Below are 21,807 nucleotides of genomic sequence, written 5' to 3'. Positions count from 1 at the left end.
GGAGTAAGTGTATGCATGGTGTACTCTCACCTTGGTTTCCTCCTTATAAATTCATTAAATCCTTGTAGTCGAGTGCACACTATAATGCCATTAAGCTATAATGTCACCCCCTCCCGATTTGTGTGAATGTGTGTGTGTGTGTGTGTGTGTGTGTGTGTGTGTGTGTGTGTGTGTGTGTGTGTGTGTGTGTGTGTCAGTTCAACAAAAGCTCCCTGCTCTTGCATCCATGTTTAACAGACACTTCCAAATGGTCCTAATTGCAGCTTTTTGTGCTGCAGAAACAAAAAAAAGCACTGCTACAAAAGGGAAAATTGATTTCCATGTTTCCGAATGACAGAGCAGCATAATTCTGAGAAAATATCATATCAAACAGCTATAAAGAGACAGGAAGCAAGGCCCCTTGTCATTTCCCTCATCTTAAAAATCCTTATAATATACACTATATGGACAAAAAGAATGAAAGTGACACAGGGCTGGATGTGCTAGAATTTTATTCTCCCTTCACTTGAACTAGCAGAGCCAAACCTGTTCCAGCATGACACTGTCCCTAAGCACAGTATAAGCTCCATGGTTTACATGGGTTGGAGTTGAAGATCTTAAGTGGCCTGCTATAGAGCCCTGACTTCAACCCTACTGAATACCTTTGGGATGAATTGGAATGCTGACTGCACCCCGGCACCTCCTCACCATACACCAGTACCCTAACTTTACTAACAACCAAATCCAGTGGAACATCTTTCTGGGAGAGCGGAGGTTATTGTAAAAGCAAATAGGCACATGAGATGTTCAGAAAGCACAAATAATTTGGTCAGATGTCCTCAAAGTTTCGTTCATATAGTGTAATTTATATACGGTTCCAGAATTAAATATCAATGCATAGTGATACTGTACATTTTGACAGCACATCAACCAAGCAAAACACCGCCTCAAGTTCCAGAAGACGTCACCTCTTTGATCTGAAGACCAACCCTGATTTTCTTTTGAGAAATACACGAGTAACAACGCGAGGGATCGGTTATGGTGACAATAAGAGATAAAACAAGTTGAAATCGACTTTTTTTAAGATAGATATTTTTAGTCCTCTTCAAAAACATTTCAATTCATTATATAGGCTGTTTCTAACATTCGTCATGAAGCCATGTGTGCAGCTGGAACGATACAAATAGAGGAAGAGATGGGAGGAACGTTCTGGAAGACTGCACTCACTAACCTGATGTGGGACGAGGCCGAGTGAGGTCGGTGGTTCGTTCATGCGATCATTGCTGCCACTCGCCACTGCGTAGCCTCTGTGAAACAGAGAAAGAGAAAGAAAAAAAAAAGAGAGAAAGAGGGGGGGGGGGGTGTTAAAGAGAAGATACGCAATGAATATAAAGGCCTGTCTGAATTGTGCAGTCTTTTAGGTTCTCATTCCATGCATCAGTTCCCTTGAAATCCATTTATATTTCAGTCGACTGGTTTAAGTCTCTCTCTCTCTCTCTCTCTCTCTCTCTCTCTCTCTCTCTCTCTCTCTCTCTCTCTCTCTCTCTCTCTCTCTCTCTCTCTCTCTCTCTCTCTCTCTCTCTCTCTCTCTCTCTCTCTCTCTCTTCTCTTTCTCTTTCTCTTTCTCTTTCTCTTTCTCATCACCACACATCCTAAAGCTGTACACATTCTAACAAGGAGGCAAAAAAAAAAAACTGTTAAAAACCCCCAAAACCTATGTATGCATTTTTAAATGTTTCAAACCAACAATTATTTATTTATCATGAATCAGTTCCTGGAATATTTCATTTGTTTGCTTGAAGGAGCTGCTTGTTTTTATAATAGGGAAGCAAGTTAATGCACAAATATATGCCTTTGTTCTCCACATACACTCACCGGCCACTTTATAACGTCCAACTGCTCGTTAACGCAAATTGCTAATCAGCCAATCACATGGCAGCAACTCAATGCATTTAGGCATGTACCGGGGGGGGGGGGGGGGGGGTCCAACCCGGTACTAGTAAGGTGTACCTAATAAAGTGGCCGGTGAGTGTATATACTCTATATTTCAAGCCATGTCCATTTTATTATGACTAAAATACAGTTATGCGGCTTTCTTTCATTCATGAGCTTTCAAATGTGTGTTAATAAATCCCTCTATGTTTTCTTGTCATTTCCTCAGTGAGTTTAAGGTAGGGTATAAATGAATAATATAACTTGCATAAACACAAACTAAGGGACCGCTAATATTGCCTCTGGGTCAGACATTTTTAATGAGCCCTGCTGAGATTCCGGTGTTATTTAATTATTTTAGATACAGTTTGCCTCACATGTTCACAAATGGGCTGTGTTTATATGTGGCTAACATAAGCTCAGAAGACTAGCTACAATCTGGATTTTGGATAAAGCTTTGATTTCAGGGGCATAATTGTGCTCAGTTTATGTATAAATGTATTTTTTTTAGACAGAAACATCTATCGTTCAGATACATGACAGAATTTTGTTAACCTGTAGGTAACCAAATGAGGATGGGTTCCCCTTTTGAGTCTGGTTCCTCTCAAGGTTTCTTCCTCATAACATCTAAGGGAGTTTTTTTTTGCCACGATGGCTGCTCATCGGGGATAAATGCACACCATTCACCTTAATTGTTGATTTCTGTAAAGCTGCTTTAAGACAATGTCTGTTGTGAAAAGCGCTATAGAAATAAACTTGACATGAATTGACTTGACTTGACTGTAGACCGGTGATGGACAAAGAACACGAAGCATGTACTTGAGTTAAACTAAGAGATGCACTTGGTAAAATATGACTCCATTAAAAGTAATCCCATTAAACCTACACTTGAGTAAAAGTACAAAATAATTTGCCTTCGAATGTACTTAAGTATTCAAAGTACTATGATTTACTATGACTATAATATTCCTATAATGATCATTATGTCACAAGACTCTTTGTTTAATCAACTCAGTTTATGTGGAAGGACTCTGATGTTACTCTTAGTAAAACAATCTATTAATAGAATGATATTAATGAGTCAAACACTGATTGATATCTATTAAAATGATCATGAGCCCAAAACCTTTTTTTTCAACTACTTAAAAAAAAAAAAGAAATGGCGCAAATAAGGCCACGGGAGTTGTGCAGTCAGGAGTTTCTTCCATCATTTATTGCTCTCAAAATGTTCTGCTTGCTGTTGAACTGACACCGAACTGTATGCAGTGACAGAGTTCGCACTCTACCCTGATTGGTGGATTGGTGGCTTGCTGAGTGCTTTTTATCCACTCAAACAAAAAGGAACGACTGATTTCGCAAAATGCAAAAAGTAAAAAGATTTCTTATTTGAAATGTAGTGAAGTGAAAGTAAAAGTCTCTCCAAATTGAAATACGTCAGTAAAGTACAAATACACGAAAAAGCTATTAAGTACAGTAACAAATTACATTTACTTAAATACATTTACTTACATTTACCACTGCTGTAGACTCACTGATCACATAATAACGTTTAGACAATTCAAGTCAAGTCAAGTCAAGCTTATTTCTATAGCGCTTTTCACAACAGACATCGTCTCAAAGCAGCTTTACAGAAATCAACAGTCAAGGTGAATGATGTGTATTTGTCCCTGATGAGCAGCCATGGTGACTGTGACAAGGAAAAACTCCCTTAGATGTTATGAGGAAGAAACCTTGAGAGGAACCAGACTCAAAAGGGGAACCCATCCTCATTTGGGTGATATCAAGAGTGCGATTATAAATCTTTCAAAAATACAGAACACTGGAGAGTGAGAACTAACATGAGCACTGGAGTATAAGATTATAAGTAAATGTTCTTTCTACAGTCTTTGGTATAAAAGTAGGAGCTACTGAGCTCAACATTTGTGATCATCACAGATCCAACCATTGTGTTAGTTGTTAGAAAGTCTCACCATCGCAAGTTAAATAATGTATAATCCTAAACAATTAAAAGGAGACCAAGACTAAAATGGCACAATATGAAGGTTTGAATGTTTTTAACAATAAATCTTTGGTCAGGAAATGAACACGAATGAAACATGTGCACTCCTGATGCCTCCTGTGCTAAAACCAGGGAAATTCAATTGTATAATCCTTTTGTGCACATGTCTGACTGCATGACTGCAACATTTTCTCATACTCATCAACTGTTTCAATCCATCAACAACAAATGGAACAATATTGACTCGGTTTGCAAATGTACCCACTAAGCATTTAAATGAAATCGAAGGGAAAAGTTATCCCATACTAAATTACTTCATCAAAATGTTTGATTCTGGTTCATTTCCTGACCAATGAGTTGCATTTCAATCAATTATTTTGCCATTTTGAAGCTTGCAGGTGCCTCTGCTTTATGAAGCATGAAGACATCTTTAATTATCAGTAGGTATTTTTGCCTCAACACCCCAACCCCACCTTCACGCCTCCCAACCATTCCGCAATGATAAACGGGCTTTCATGTCAATCAGAACATAAATGTCAACAGGATATAAGACACCGAAGTGCGATTTTATCCAAGCCCACAACGCCTGGAAGGTAGTCGTTCTTCACATCATGAGGCTTTTTGCCAGAACTCATTTTTCAGCTGAAAAGCTGTTAGCTATGTCGTTGTTTAGATAAAAGATAGCAAGATGACAGCAGTCAAAAGGGCATGTTGGAATTTGCAAAACGGACAGGTATTTTTCTCAACTCGATGCCTTGCTTCAGGATGCTATGAGCACGTGTCACATTACCACACATCTTAGTAGCAGATTTCTTTATACTTTGTGCAAAGACACATCAGGACATGTATATTCTAATCCACTTCAAAATCCCCAGAGCCAAACATTTTAGCAAGGAATCTAAAGTGAAAAGGACAAGAATTCTCCATCTCCCTTTGTTCTATCTTTTGTTGTAGACCCATCATGCTTTCTCCAAAATCGCCTAATGCGTCTGTGAAACATAAGGACTCTATTTACTTTGAAACATCCAAAAGTAGTATACATCACAGATAGTGCATAGATCATATCAGATGATGAGATACAATGCATCATAGATAAAAACAGTATAAGGACTAAAAGATTTTTGGACATCTGACTATGAGATTTGTATTTGCATACTTTCAACATCCCATTTAACATTTAATCCTCCCCTGTTATAATGACCTCCAGTCTTCTCGGATGTTCCAGTAGATTTTGGAGGGTGGTTGTGGAGATTTGTGCTCGTTCAGCCACAGAAGTGTTAGTAAAAGCAGGTGTAGGTGAGGTGAGGAGGCCTGGGGTGCAGTCATGGTTTTAATTCATCCCAAATGTGTCCAATTGGGATGAGGTCAGAGCTCTAAAGCAGGCCTCTCAAGATCTTCCACCACAACCCATGTTAAGCATATCTTCATTAAAATTGCTTTGTGCAAGATTGCTTTGTCATGCAGGTTTGGGTCTCAAAGTTGGGACAATGCGACACCATCCAAAGACATCCTATAGAATAATGTGCTTTCAGCTTCTGTGGTAACTGTTTTGGTGCAAAACATATGGCAGGAAAAGTCAGGTGTCCCAATACCTTTGTCGATATAGTGTGTATAGCTAGATTCTAGATTGTTCCCTGGACATATAAGATATTTGTACATGGAATATGGGTTTATTTTGTGCAATTTCAGGAGGCACATTTGCAGGGAAAAAACTTTAGCATTCAATCAACGTCTTGATGTAGATTAAAAAAAGATTGTTGAGAATTGTGCTGTCATTGGCAGTGACCTCCTGCTACACTATAAAGATAAATCTACACTGTAGGTATCCATCTTCAAACTCGCCCTTGAGGATGAACAACCCCGATCATAACTTTGGAAAATATCGCAATATGCTGAAGCGAAGAAACGACTACAAAGGCATTTTCTCTAACTCAATCTGATAAAAAAAATAATAAAAAAAAGCAAAGTTTTTGAGTGTTTAAAAATACTTTGCTATAGTTATTCTGTTTTTTTTTTCTCTTTTTCTCAAGTGTCAGTTTGAGCCGTCATTAATTTCGGGATAAATTGCGTCAGATTCCACCAAATTATAAATATTGATTATTTACAAAAAATGTTAACCTTTCATTATAACCAAGCCATTAGGGGGGCACAAGCCAGTGCACTCTTATGCAAATATGAGGGAGGGTTGCGTTAGGAAGGGCATCCAGCGTAAAACATGTGCCAAATCATATATGCGGATCACAAATGAGAATTTCATACCGGATCGGTCGAAACCCGGGTTAACAATGACCGCCACAGGTATCGTTAGCCGACAGGGTACCGGTGGAAATTGGGCTATTGTTGGCCGAAGGAGGATAAGGAGAGGAGGAAGACGTCTACAGAGGCGGCAGGAAAAGGAGCAGTGTAGGAGAGTAGAGGTTCGGGTTGGTACTTTAAATGTTGGTACTATGACTGGTAAAGGGAGAGAGATAGCTGATATGATGGAGAGGAGAAAGGTAGATATGCTGTGTGTTCAGGAGACCAAGTGGAAAGGGAGTAAGGCCAGGAACATTGGAGGTGGGTTTAAACTGTTTTATCATGGTGTGGATGGAAAGAGAAATGGTGTAGGGGTGATTCTGAAGGAAGAGTACAGTAAGAGTGTAGTGGAGGTGAAGAGAGTTTCTGACAGGGTGATGATCGTGAAGGTGGAGGTTGAAGGGATGATGATAAATGTCATCAGTGCCTATGCTCCACAAGTTGGCTGTGAGATGGAGGAGATGAAAAGATTCTGGAGTGAATTAGATGAAGTGGTAGATGGTGTACCTAGGAAAAAACGATTGGTGATTGGGGCAGACTTTAATGGGCATGTAGGTGAAGGGAACAGAGGTGATGAGGAGGTGATGGGTAGGTATGGTTTTAAGGAGAGGAATGTGGAAGGGCAGATGGTGGTAGATTTTGCTAAAAGGATGGAAATGGCAGTGGTGAACACGTATTTTAAGAAGAAGGAGGATCATAGGGTGACGTATAAGAGTGGAGGAAGGTGCACACAGGTGGATTATGTTCTGTGTAGGAGATGCAACCTGAAGGAGATTGGAGACTGTAAGGTGTTGGCGGGGGACAGTGTAGCTAGACAGCATCGGATGGTGGTCTGTAGGATGGTTTTGGAGGCGAAGAAAAAGAGGAGGAAAATAAGGATTGAAAGAAGAATAAGATGGTGGAAACTGAAGGAGGAAGAGTGTAGTGTGAGGTTCAGGGAAGAGGTCAGACAGGGGCTTGGTGGTGGTGAAGAGGTGCCGGATGATTGGGCAACTACTGCAGGAGTGATGAGGGAGGCAACTAGAAAAGTACTTTTCTGTGACATCTGGAAATAGAAAGCAAGACAAGGAGACGTGGTGGTGGAATGAGGAAGTGCAGGAGAGCATTAGGGGAAAGAGGTTGGCAAAACAGAAGTGGGATCGACAGAGTGATGAGAAAAGTAGGCAGGAGTACAAGGAGATGCGGCAGCAGGTACACTAAGGAAGGAGAAAAGGATTTATACCGATTGGCCAGGCAGAGGGACCGAGCTGGGAAGGATGTACTGCAAGTTAGAGCAATAAAGGATGGAGAGGGAAATGTGTTGACTAATGAGGAGAGTGTGTTGAGAAGATGGAGGGAGTATTTTGAGCAGCTGATGAATGAGGAAAATCAGAGAGAGAGAAGGTTGGAGGATGTGGAGTTGGTGAAGCAGGATGTAGATAGGATTAGTAAGGAGGAAGTGAGAGCAGCGATTAAGAGGATGAAGAATGGAAAGTCGGTTGGACCAGATGACATACCGGTAGAAGCGTGGAGATGTTTAGGAGAGATGGCAGTGGAGTTTTTAACCAGATTGTTTAAAAGGATTCTGGAAGGGGAGAGGATGCCTGAGGAATGGAGAAGGAGTGTGCTGGTACCGATCTTTAAGCATAAGGGAGATGTGCAGACCTGCAGTAACTACAGGGGAATTAAGTTGATCAGTCACACCATGAAGTTATGGGAAAGAGTAGTGGAAGCCAGGCTGAGAGAAGAGGTGACCATCTGTGAGCAACAGTATGGTTTCATGCCGAGGAAGAGCACCACAGATGCCTTATTTGCTTTGAGGATGTTGATGGAGAAGTATAGAGAAGGACAGAAGGAGCTGCATTGTGTATTTGTGGATTTAGAGAAAGCGTACGACAGGGTGCCGAGAGAGGAGTTGTGGTATTGTATGAGGAAGTCAGGTGTGTCAGAGAAGTATGTGAGGGTGGTGCAGGACATGTATGAGGACAGTGTGACGGCAGTGAAGTGTGCAGTAGGTACGACAGACTGGTTCAGGGTGAAGGTTGGACTGCATCAAGGATCGGCCCTGAGCCCTTTCCTGTTTGCAGTGGTAATGGACAGGTTGACGGACGAGGTCAGACAGGAGTCTCCCTGGACTATGATGTTTGCAGATGATATTGTGATTTGTGGTGAGAGTAGAGAGCAGGTTGAGAAGAGCCTGGAGAGGTGGAGATATGCGCTTGAGAGAAGGGGAATGAAAGTCAGTAGGAGTAAGACAGAGTACATGTGTGTGAATGAAAGGGAGGGCAGTGGAGTGATGCGGTTGAAGGGAGAAGAGGTGGAGAAGGTGGAGGAGTTCAGGTACCTAGGGTCCACAGTGCAAAGTAATGGAGAGTGTGTTAGAGAAGTAAAGAAAAGAGTGCAGGCAGGGTGGAGTGGGTGGAGAAGAGTGACAGGAGTGATTTGTGATAGTAGGGTATCTGCAGGAATGAAAGGGAAAGTTTATAGGACTGTGGTGAGACCTGTGATGTTGTATGGATTAGAGACAGTGGCATTGAGTAAAAGACAGGAGGTGGAGCTGGAGGTAGCAGAGCTGAAGATGTTAAGGTTTTCGTTGGGAGTGACGAGGATGGACAAGATTAGAAATGAGTTTATTAGAGGGACAGCACATGTAGGATGTTTTGGTGACAAGGTGAGGGAGGCGAGATTGAGATGGTTTGGACATGTGCAGAGGAGGGACATGAATTATATTGGTAGAAAAATGCTGAAGATGGATCCACCAGGTAGGAGGAAAAGAGGAAGGCCAAGGAGGAGGTTCATGGATGTGGTGAGGAAAGACATGCAGGTAGTTGGTGTGAAAGAGGCAGATGTAGAGGACAGGGTGGTATGGAGACGGATGATCCGCTGTGGCGACCCCTAATGGGAGCAGCTGAAAGAAGAAGAAGAAGTTAACCTTTCATTATAACCATAATTTAAAAAAAAGGTGGGAAGCAGTGTAAAATGTAAATAAATCAGAATGCAATGTACCATTTTAAGGAAAAAAAAACGGTAATATTGAATTTGATGGCTGCAACAGGTCTCAAAAAGGTTGGGAGAAGGCAACAGAAGGCTTGAAATATAATTGTTACTTAAAAAGAAACAGCTGAAGAAACATTTAGTAACTAATAAGGTGAATTGGCAACCGGTTAGTAACATAATTGAGTATAAAAATCCTAAAAAAAGATGTTCACGAATCTGCGAAAAACTGCATCTACAAATTTTGGACCAATTTCAATTTCCTTTAACATAAAATAACAAACTTGTTAAATATCTCTTTATTTACAGTAGAAAAAAATATATCAAAAAGCTTATGAATATCTATGGAACCTCTCTGTGTGCAAGGGACAAGTATGAAAAACAGTCAGACATGATTCTGTAATGAAAATCACGGCATGGTCGCAAAAAAACCTCAAGAGATCGTAGTCGGTATACACGCTTTTGTCATCTACAAACACAGGTTAAATCTCTATCATGCAAAGGAGAAGGCATATGTATACTTTCTTTCGGCTTCTCCCGTTAGGGGTCGCCACAGCGGATCATCCGCATGTTTTGATTTGGCACGTTTTTACGCTGGATGCCCTTCCTAACGCAACCCTCCCCATTTATCGGGGCTTGGGACCGGCACTAAGAGTGGCTGGGGTTGGTTCCCTGACCGGGGATCGAACCCGGGCCGCAGCGGTGAGAGCGCCGCATCCTAACCACTAGACCACCAGGGAACCTGAAGTCATATGTGTACACTATTCAGAAATGCCACCACCTTCTATGAGCCAAAGCTCATTTAAAATGGACTGGGGCCAACTGGAAAAACTGTTCTGTGATCAGTAGAATTTGAAATTCTATTTGGAAACCTTTAACACCAGACTGAAAAAGAGAGAAACCATCCAACCAATGGCACACAATTCAAAACTCTGAATCTGTGATGGTATGGGGGTGCATTAGTGCCTATGGAAAGGGCAGCTTGCATATCTGGAAAGGCACTATTAATGTTGAAATGTATATATAGCTTTAGTTCCCAGACAATTTTTTTTACAGGAACGGTCCTGCATATTTCACTAAGACAATGCTAAACCACATACTGCATCTAAAACAACAGCATGGTTGAAAAATAGAAGAGTCCAGATGCTGGATTGGCCTGTCTGCAGTCCAGACCTTTTGCCAATTGAAAATATTTGGCGCATCATGAAACAAAAAACATGACAAAAAAGAACCAGGTCTGTTGAGCAGCTAGAATCCAGTATTAGATACAAAAAGGGCAACATTGTAATTCCTTAAGAAACTATGTAGCATTAGTTATGTATGTGGAGCAGCATACTAACTGCTTTAAAATAAAAATCATGCTTTTAGGTTTTATCCTGGAATGTATTCTGATGAATTCATCAGTTAAACACATGTATCTTGTATTCTGCACTATCTCGCATTCTGTTAACATTCTTACTTTCAGTATCAATTTCACCTTTATCCAAATCATCGATGCACATATCTACTCTACATATTGTAAAAATAATTCATATTACACTTTATATAATACAATAATTTAAATCCATATATTCATCAGTCATTTTATGAGTATCGATATATGTCACATTATAATATCTTCTGTATGTGCTCATCTCTTGTAAAGTCGGGGAAACTTAACTCAAGGTATATTTTCCTTTTGCTCTTTGAGCTAAAAGTTAGAAAATAAAGTAAAAATCGTATGCTACAGTAACACAGTTGTTATGCTGTGGCATTTTAGCACAGGTCTGAGCATAATGTTGGGCTCTGCTTTGGCTTACTTCTGTGCTCTAAACGGGGCCAAGGGATTGATTTGGTGTCCAAGACAGGAAAGTGGTTAATGGTCACATAAGCACAAGGTGTGAGACTAAACTAGGAGGGGTTTATGTATAGATATTATGTAATGCTCACCCCTCTGGATGTTGTAGGATGGAAACCATCAGCTCAACAGCCAAAGCTCCAGCAATCATGGCCAGACCAGGCCTGCTCACTGTACACTGCTGATCCAGAGTCCTGTCTCGGGTCGACTGGATAAAAATGGCACATACATTGGACAACAATTCTAAACATTCTCATTAGTCAATAAAATATAAAATTAAAGTGACTGATCCAAATGATATAACTAAGTTATCAATTAAATTTTTATCAAATAGAACAAACAAATATATTTGTACCTCAATGAAATGAACCAAACCAAACAATCCTATACAGAAATCTGATCCATGGCCGTATATATGAACATATATATAAAATGACATTTAATATATGTAAAGATATATGAACATATTTGTAGTTCTATTGGTTGCTTGAGACATATATAATAAAGTATGCGTTCAAACATGTGGAACTTAATATCTAAGGCTGATGCTGAATATAGACGGATTTTTAGATGAAAAAATGTGGAGATTTCACAAGGCAAGATATTTCTTTATATTTATAAATCATTTTCACTTAAACATCAACTATTTTTAAGATTTAGTTGCTCTTGATTTGATAAATATCTTAGTTTTGCCATGATTGCAGTTATGGGCGAATTAACTATTTCCTGCCTTCTATAAAAATAAAGAAATATTTTTGAGTAATTATTATAAGATGTACTGTCGATTCACTATGTTCATCAGATTACGTTTGGTTTTTAAACAGCTTTGTCATCTTGACGCACATTTTACTTTGCTAATAAGCTAACTCTCGAACAAACATGAATGTTCCCTAAATGTAAACGTTTATAGGATTTCTCATCTGTTAGTAAATATTTGTAACTTAAAGACTGGAAGACATATGTTTGCCTTTATGCATCATATTTAAGCAAATTATGTGCGTATAAATTTGCAAATAACGTTTGCGTTAACGTTGGATAAACACACTTAGTCGACCGCATATGAAAGTTAGCTACATTTACATTTGCAGCATTTAGCAGACGCCCTTATCCAGAGCGACATACAAAAGGTTTGCTTTCATTTTAAAACAAATTGTGTGCCTAAAATGAAACAAACTTAATGCGTTTTTCATTACAAAAAATTATTATTATTAATATTATTATTATAGAAAAGTATTATCTATATATATTTCTTTTACTATTTTAGAGACTTCGTCTGTGTAACATCATTACACAATCACTAAATTATGGTATGTTATTTTCCTTTATTTTTTTCGTCAACTTTACTCGTGTAATTTCATTGTGAAAGGGTTGTGGTCTCTTGTTTTCTGTATTTTAGATACGTATATGAGTTTTTTTGGAGTGAAATAATTCCCAAATTTCTGACTTGATTTTTAAGTTCCAGATCAGGAGAAAGAGCACATTGATTTATTAATCAATGTGTACCGTATTTTCCGGACTATAAGCTGCTACTTTTTTCCCCACGCTTTGGACCCCGCGGCTTAAACAATGAAGCGGCTAATTTATGGATTTTTCCGGGGTTTTTCCCGGTTTCACAAACTTCAAGCAAATAAACTGAGCCCCATAACATTAGACAAATGAAATTGCCGAACGGGTTCAGGTGAACCAATGAAACTCTTTATATTAAATCAGATGCGCTTCCACTGAATTGGGCCGCACCACATCATAAATATGGATGATGTTCCTCTGACGTTTGACCTGTCGCTCACTCGGACTGTCTACAGGAAATGCGAATCATTCGTCACGCTGAAAACAACCGGGCATGAAAACGCACTTCACCTGTGTTCTGAGCTGCACGGCATCGGGAGAAAAGCTTCACCGATGGTGATTTTTAAACGCACGACGATGCCAAAAGATAAACTCTCGCGAGAAATTGTTGTGAAAGGAAGGAGGAAGACAGTGAACAATGACTTTCTTGGTAGGCTACTGTTTATATACAAGTCGTGTTACAGACACTGTCTTTTATTAAAGCCTGTGTAAAGTTCATTAGTTTCAGTGTAGACGGGTGCGGCTTATAGACAGGTGCGGCTTATTTATGTTCAAAATAAAAATCTTTGTACAATTCAGTGGGTGCGGCTTCTATTTGGGTGCGTTTAATAGTCCGGAAATTACGGTAATATGCACATTGATTTAATAATATCAAAGTATTACTTTACAAATGTCAAAATAATGTTTAATATTACAATGTTACATTTTTGTTACATTATGTTTAATGTAAAATTTAGTTCCTTGTTGATCCCTGTTACTTGTTGGCACCCAGGTTTTAAACAATTGCTTCAATTAAAGTACTGCAATATGTCTTGCTGCTTGCTCTTTTTTTTTTTTTTTACTCTGGAAGCAATTGTAAAACAACAATAAATGTATAAAAAAAATTTTGACCATTTATTTAATGGAATTAAGGAAACAAAATGTAGTTATATAAAGTAAGTAATAAGTTATTGGAAAAAAGTAAATTTTATGTATAACACAATTACAATGTGTTTGTATTATAAATACAAGGATAAACATCATTTACCCATATAAAGACATGTACTCTATACGCATATATGTGTTTTATATATATATATATATATATATATATATATATATATATATATATATATATATATATATATATATATATATATATATATATATATATGTGTATTTGGGAAAATATGTTACATATATAAAAACGGCCATTTTTAAATATATGTGCCATATATGTACAGGTATCTGACATATTTCTATAACTACAGTATGAAATCCAAACATAAATAAGTATGCAATATGTGATGGATGGATGGATGGATGGATAGATGGATGGATGGATGGATGGATGGATGGATCGATGGATGGATGGATGGATGGATGGAATTTAATTGCGCGATCAGTGCACAAAATCGAAGAGATTGGTAATGGACAGATGCAATAAGATAGATTGTGGATGGATGGAAAGATACATTTTTATAAATGAATGATAGATGGGTAGAATAATGTATGGGTGAACGAATGAATGAATTGATGGCTAAATGAATAAATCTAGACACATCTCCAAATGAGAACTAATGATTGTTAAAGGAAGCGTGGAAACTTACATCACCAGGTGCAACAACATCATTGCAGAAGTAACAACCGAGTCGGTGTCCAGGTATGTTAGAGAACAGAGATGTTCCTGAAAATATGAACAGTACAACATTTAAAAATTAATATAAATTAAGAATGTGCTCATTTGTGCTTGTTATTAACTCTTTGATGCACATTGACTACTCTAAAATATATCCAAATTTCATTTCTATAGTTTAAACCCTTTAGATATACCACAGTGATATACTACAATGGTTGCTAAAATGTGAGGGGTGTATTCACTTTTAGGAGACTGTATATTATTGTGCTATACAATTAATTCATATAAATTAAACTTTTTATCATGCAGTTATTTATAAATTTAGGTTACCTAATCATATCAAACATGAAATTTGTTTTAAATGTTTTAAAATTAAATAAGCTTGCATATCATCTGCAGATTCCCTATATGTAAATGTGACTGGAAAAGGACGTTAATAAAAAACAACTTGTTATACGAAAAAGTACAAAAGTACAGTCATTAGCTAAAAAAGTAGCGAGGACAAAAGACATTTTACCCCAATGTTTTGGGGAAAAATCCAGAAATGGGGAAATGTTTGGCTTCGTGAACACAAGATAAAATCATTATAATGTTTAAAATGTTTGATGAAAAATTCAACGCCTATTGAAAAATGATGTGAAGCCAAACAACACTGACTTTTCCTTTAATAAAAAAAAAAAAACTTAATCTGTCTACAATTTTAGCAACAACGCTTAAAGATTAAAAAAAAAATAATAATTCCAAAAGAAAAAAATTAGTTACTTTGTTAATTTTTTAATTCTTTCTCAACTTTTGACAAATGATTTATTGTTAAGACTATTAGGAAAAATTATATTTTACTCTTTTGGTCTTGGGCCATTTTTTGTGTGGGTAGAAATAGAAAAATACAGTAATTCCCCACTTTACCCCGGTTCGAATCTCGTGCCCCCATTTGCCACATAACTAATCTGTATGGCTGATTTTCCCAGTCTCTTGCGGATTGCACGATACACCAAAAAACTTATAGGGAATTATTTTGATGGCGTTTTATGTTGAAATAATCAAATTGATTAATAACAATATGATTATAAATTATAATATGAAGTAAAACGTTAATACAGTACAGTTCTGTATACATAAAATAGCATTTTTGGGGTGGGGTCTGTTTTCCGCGGTTTTGGAACGTAACCACGGCGATAAACGGGTGATTACCGTATTTAAAAAAATTTCCTTTCATTTCCTGCTATTGCTTTTACCCCCAAGTCAAGCATGAAAGCACTAGCAGAAAAAAGGGGTGTGTAGTTTTCCCTTTTTTTAATGGAATATCCATTTTTCAAACATGCCTAAAAGAGATCAATGGAAATCATATCTTATTTTAGAGCTGTAAATTACAGAAAACCCAAGAGAAATAAAATCTATGATTGCTTTGTAACATGATCGATGTCGGGCCATGATCGGCAGCACGGAGTTTAAATAATTGGTGACATTCCAGTGTCTTTCTGCACTCCACCTGAATTAAATTTTACCGCCTGATAACGCTTGTTTCTCCGATACAACTTTTAAAATGCATAACTGCTTAAATGTATTCATTCACTTCCTCAAGTCGTAATTAAGAGCAATTCAGCTTGTAGAAGCTGTACTAATACAGTCAGTGAAAGCTAAAGATGTAGGTTTTTTCATGTAGAGTTGCATAAAATCTCTATTCCATCTGCTTTCAACATTCTGTTTAGCGCAGCTTGAGTAGAGGCATGTTGAGGTCATGCTAGTTTGAATAGACAGCCATCGCTATTAGAAACACTCTTAGATCAGCCTAATCATGTTAAACTAGTATTCTATCAGAAATCTATGCTAGATTTGTCATTCATACTTTACTTGATGTTTAGATTAAAGAAGCATTAGTACTGATGCCAGTCCTACCCCAATATTTTAATTCTGTGCTCACTTATCACTCATTAAAAAACTCCAAATACCAATAAACATCATGTTATACTATGTGGACTGAGCCTACTCATGGAACGCTAATGAACAGATGAAAGGAAATGACAGCCATTTGCAAGTATTTAAAAAATAAAGACAGCGTAGTTACTCATTAGAGGCTGACAATAATGATTAGCTACACAAAAAAGTACTTTACAGGTAGTCGTCTACTTACGACCACAATTGCGACCGCTAAATGGGTCGTAAAACGATTTGGTCGTAAGTAGAGTAGGCCATATGTACAGTACTGTAAAATTATGCCGGAAGCTGGTAAAAAAATAACGTACGCCGCGGCTCGCGATTGTGGTCGTAAAGTCGAATGGTCGTAAGTTGCATGGGTTGTAAGTCGACGACTACCTGTGCTTGCAGCTGCACAAAATCCAAAGTAATAAACCCTGCACATCTCTAAATCAACCCTAGTGAATCCAAGCTAACTATAACCCTCATTAAATATTAACAAACTTTAATTCAATTATAAAGAATGTCCATGGCCACCATTGTCCCTGATTATCCAGTTCATACGTAGCTAATGCTATGCAGGAATGGACAGTTTCTATGATATATATATATATTTCAAATAAGTTTTTCAAATATAAAATAGGATTTTTTTGGGGGAGTGGTGGCTCCAGCGGTTAAGGCGCTGGGTTGCCGATCGGAAGGTCTGGGGTTCAAGCCCCGGTATCGCCAGGCTGCCACTCTTGGGCCCTTGAGCAAGGCCCTTAACCCTCTATGCTCCGGGGGTCCCTTACGAGGGAAATATCAAGGTCCGTGACGTGGGGCCGCCTTCCCGTGGGCTCACCACCTGCAGGAGGGACCGTAAGGGACGGTGCTGTGAGGATTGGGTAGCAGTCGAAGGCGGGGCCTGCTTAGACTGCTGCCCCTGCGACCCGAATTACGGATAAGTGGGAGAAAATGAATGAATGAATGAATGAATGAAAAATAGGATTTTGTCATTTGTCTATAATAGGGTTGATTAAAATGGCTTCATATTTCGTATCAAAATACTTTAGTGTATTTTGTATTTTTGCATTTTTATAATACTGTTAAATACTTTACACTTTTTATGACATCATAAAATGCAGCCTCTGATTGGTGCCTACTCAGTAGTTTACCCAGATTTGTTGAGATCAGAACAGAGAATTGATCCATATGGAAAAGGGTGGTGAAGGTAAGAATGGTGAAAGGGTGGTGAAGGTTTGCCGAGTATTGTACCCTAATTTAAGTAGGTGTTTAGTAGAATCATGATTTTGCATACTATAGCATGATTGATTGCCTGACACATGATATATTATTATAATGATGATTACCAATCAAATGAGTAATTAGTTAGAAACTAGTTTCTATGAGTACAGGTACCGTCAGTTGTTTTCTTATGAATGACTTGTTTGTAGCTGATTTAGTGTTGCTGATAAAAAATAGGCCCTTTGTTACAGAACACCAAGCACCCAAGTTAGGATACAATTGAGTTTTCGCAAACTGTTAAACATTAAACTGTTTTACTTTGAAAATAACCTTCATCTGGTAGATCACAGGGAAATGTATGTGAATATTTGATCTGTTACCGGTTGCATATGTCAGATTTATTGCGTGTCTCGGCCAGAGAAATGCTGTTGCTATCCAACATTGTTTACTTAATAAAATGAGTAGTGTAATGCTGAAAGGATACAGTAGACCAAATAGGCCAATTGATAGAAGGTTTAAAAAAAAATAATAATTCATGCTCCCTTGTAAAAGTATTTTTTAGTATTTTTAAAATACAAAAATACAGTAGTTTATTTTAATATATGGCTTGGCTGCTGTATTTTGTAATTCAGTTTGATACACAAAGTTAAAGTGTAAAAAAAGTTTTGGTATTTTATTTTAAAATACATTTTGATGCATCTTTGCCAAAACCTGATGCTTTGTAAGTTTCTTATTTCAGTTTTTCTAACTGAAGGAAAAAGTATCAAGGAAACTGTACTTGTTCTTGGTCTGAAAAAGTAAAACTGCTGCATTACTAGCTTTTAAAATGAAATTAGTTTTATTAATTATAATTTTTTTAATAAAAACAGGGTACGCTACATATTATTTATTCCCTAAACCCCTTCAAGAAATACCTAAACACCAAGTCTATCTAGTGAAACAACCTGAATATCAATCCCTTCTTCTCCTTTTATTTTTGCTCATTATAGCAATGCAGTTACTTGCATTCTAATACCACTTATAAAAAAAATCAAAAACAATGATATAAGGATTTTTTGTTGATGATATGAAAAAGTTTTAAGAAGAATTGGATTGTCTCCGCAAAAAAAAAACCACGTCTTTCTTTTCTTTTGCCCTCCATCCAATTGTCTCTTCTGTATAGTTCTTTACAGTGAGTGATACATTTAGAAATTTAAATGAGGATTTAAAATTTAAAACCCCACTGAAATATTTTATGAGCGTTCCAAATGTTTATTCATGGCCATTAGCGTAATGTCCCCCTGATTATATACGAGATAAACAACTGCGCTACGACGATGTCCATAAAAGGTCAAGCAAAGTCATCATTAGCATTCCTCCACATTCATGACTGTTGCAACTGTTTATTCTTGTGGGATAAAATTACACACAGGTTATCATATGGATAACAGGATTATAATCTTTCCTACATCTTACTGTTCCTTTAAAGTTGAACGGTAGATGAATAATAGTTCAAATTATTAAATAATTCAATGTATGCCTGTGGCTCAGCTGTACGTATTTGAAGGAAAAAAAAAAAAGTAGTATTAGCAAATCTATTACCCTAGTGGGCGGTTTTTACATTTTCAAACCATTCATTCTGTGCACTTACGTTAATAGCATAATATATACATATATATATATATATATATATATATATATATATATATATATATATATATATATATACTGTATATATATTTCAAGTCGCTCGAAAGTTCGGAGAAACATTTCAAAATGTTTGCACTAATAAATTAACCATTTTAGTATTTATATTATTTTATAATGAACAATTTTATGATTGTATTATTCATTTAATGTAGTAAATAAAACATTTATAATAAGTAATTCACAATTTTTGTTGAGTTTACAGTACAGTACAATTCCCCTTGAAAAAGGAACCATCAAAAGGGGAGAGTCATAACCTCACGATGTTTTGTTACTCTCGAGGGGTCATGAAACGTAACCCCCGTGAGTATTAAGGCTGGACTATATATATATATACACACACTTTTTTTTGTCAACAGGAAAGTAAAATGAACGAATAAAGTGTTAGTCTCTATCCTACCTGGAGTCGAGGATGAAGAGGAATCTGATGCAGAGAAGGATGATGAAGGGCTGGAGTCTCCTGTGTCTGAGTCTTTGGGTTTCTTAAGGCCGTGTCTCATTACAACAAAGGTGTCAAACCCGAGAGCTGCGTTCACGACAAGCTGGAAGAGTAGATACATTAAGTGCAAGAGGTTTTTTTTTTTTTTTTTTTTGAACACATAATAGCTCATGTTTCTAACTTTGCTACTAATTTGCAGACTAGACTACAGACTAGAAAAAAAAACGAATACACTGATGTATTATTCAGAGCAGTAGAAGTTCTAATACCTTTCTCTGGCTAGCTGCGATGACGGTGGGAAGCCATCGACTCTCCCGAGTGTCCATAAGCAGGAAGACAACGTCATGGGATGAGATCAGCTCCTCCAACTGTTCGACGTCTTTCTGTGCCTGAGCAATTGTCACTTCAGAAAAACTCACGGGGTGGCCGGGCATGGGGATGCTCATGTTGAATCCCTTAGCATTCTGGAACAGCCGGAGAAAAGAAAAGATTTTGAGTATGCAAGAAATATATTTATTTTTATATAATACTGATGTGGTGCAGGGGTTTGAGCATAAGCTTTGGTGAATCCCAAAACAGTAGGTAGATTGGATCATTTTAAGGTTTCCAAGTGCATGTATGAGTGTTAGAGGTGCCCCAGATGATCAACCATATGTTTCACTGTTGCTAGAAGGTGCAACAGATCCAGCACAAAATTAAACAAGTAATTAAAATTGTAGCAGTGGATGGAAGCATGGTTGAGCATCAGCTGTAGATGGAGAGGATGTGGGTGAACCAACGGGTAACTGATGATTTTCAACTGTAGCTTATTACAGACGGACGGACGGACGGACGGAAGGAAGGAAGGAAGGAAGGAAGGAAGGAATATATGTAGGAATATTTACTTTATAGCACAGTGAAAATCCTTCTTCACATATCCCAGCTATGTTACAGCACCCCTGGAGCACAGAGGGTTAAGGGCTTGTTCAAGGTCCCCAAGAGTGGCAGCTGAGTGATACCAGCGCTTGAACCTCCGGCCTTCCAATCAGTAACTCCAAGACTTAACCACTGAGCTACAACCTCCCCAATCAGAGAAAGAGCATTAACTTTTGCATAAATCACTGAAACTAACAATAAATTCGGTGCTTGCTCAGATAACATGCTGGGTGTCTCCATGAGTCTTCCTTCACACTCTCACATGCCTCACATCTACTGTGAAGCTGAAACCCAGAATCTAAAGAAACACCCATAACAACATCAAATGCTACCTCAATTGGCAACTGGCAAAAGGCTACTGTTTAGTGCACTTGTTTGAGATTTGGGATGACAGACACCACCCCAAGTGTTTTTGCTCATTAAACAAACAAAGAAATGTTGATCCTGTGACTGGTTTCCACCTTATTATACTCAGGGAACACCTCATTTTATTAAAATCTGTGGCTAAGGACAGAGAAATCATGGCTGACTAATTTAACCTGTTGCTGGTTACTGTGATTCTCACCAGGAAAGGATAAAAGAAGAGAAAGGAATGAAATAAAAGGCCAAAAATACACCATTGAGTCTACAAAAAATGAATAAAGATAAGATACACAAGGCAAGAGCTTGTATTCTGCTTAAGCTATTAATAGCAGACTGACTGCATTAAAGTAGGTCACTTTATCATTGCCTGGCTTTTCATACACCCTGTTAATGAAAAGCTTATTAAATCACAGGCGCTGTATAATTAATGATGTCTGCTCGGGTCTGTTGTGCTTTAATGCCGAACATTTCACAGAGGCGCATAATAGGGCCACTGTGACCCGTGGACTTCCTTTGATTATTCATTTAAACAGTAAAGTGGGGGGAAAAAAAGATCTATGCGATTCTATGATGCTGAGGAGACTGAAGGGAATCATACATCACTCACATTCTGGTGTCTCCTGAAATGAGTATTCCGCTAAGAAGATTTCTATGAGTGTGTATGTGTGTTTTGCGTATGTGCGAGTGTGTGAGATAAGTATGGCAAGAGCATTAATTATGGCTGAGATAACAGAGCAGTAGCTAATTAGCTCTACATCACATAGGGGTTTTGCAAAGGTAAGGTACGAACTGTTCATTAGCCAAACAGGAGGAGCTGATCAATGCAGGAAACATCAATAAATTATGAGCAGTGTGTAAACAGAGCACGAGTCTAATTCACCACACAGAACAAGCAAGCATTATGCTGAGGAGGTCATGAGGATTTTGGAGTGTGGACGGTTAAAAAAAAAAAGCAGACACACACGGGAAGGAATTTCCTTCTTTGTAATGTAAACTCACCTCAACCTCTAACCCTACCTACAGCAGCCCGAACTGCATACTTTCAAAGACTATATAATAGGCTACTT

At 37.9% G+C, this 21,807-nt stretch overlaps 1 protein-coding gene across 1 annotated transcript in view; it reads right to left on the bottom strand.

Annotated features, from left to right (window-relative positions):
- atg7 (ATG7 autophagy related 7 homolog) overlaps positions 1-21,807 on the bottom strand; it is a 126,699-nt gene that overhangs the window by 62,675 nt on the left and 42,217 nt on the right. Inside the window, exons 13-17 of the mRNA XM_083534123.1 lie at positions 19,732-19,926; positions 19,424-19,565; positions 14,171-14,247; positions 11,108-11,223; positions 1,211-1,286 (exon numbers count right to left, since the gene is read on the bottom strand). Of these exons, the coding sequence (XP_083390249.1) occupies positions 1,211-1,286; positions 11,108-11,223; positions 14,171-14,247; positions 19,424-19,565; positions 19,732-19,926 (606 nt within the window). The remainder of the gene's footprint in view (positions 1-1,210; positions 1,287-11,107; positions 11,224-14,170; positions 14,248-19,423; positions 19,566-19,731; positions 19,927-21,807) is intronic.

The sequence above is a fragment of the Silurus aristotelis genome (genome assembly GCF_946808225.1).
Source record: "Silurus aristotelis genome assembly, chromosome: 28".
NCBI classification, from domain to species: Eukaryota; Metazoa; Chordata; class Actinopteri; order Siluriformes; family Siluridae; genus Silurus; species Silurus aristotelis.
The sequence above is the reverse complement of the archived record's forward strand: the minus strand, read 5'-3'. Positions and strand labels throughout refer to the sequence as shown.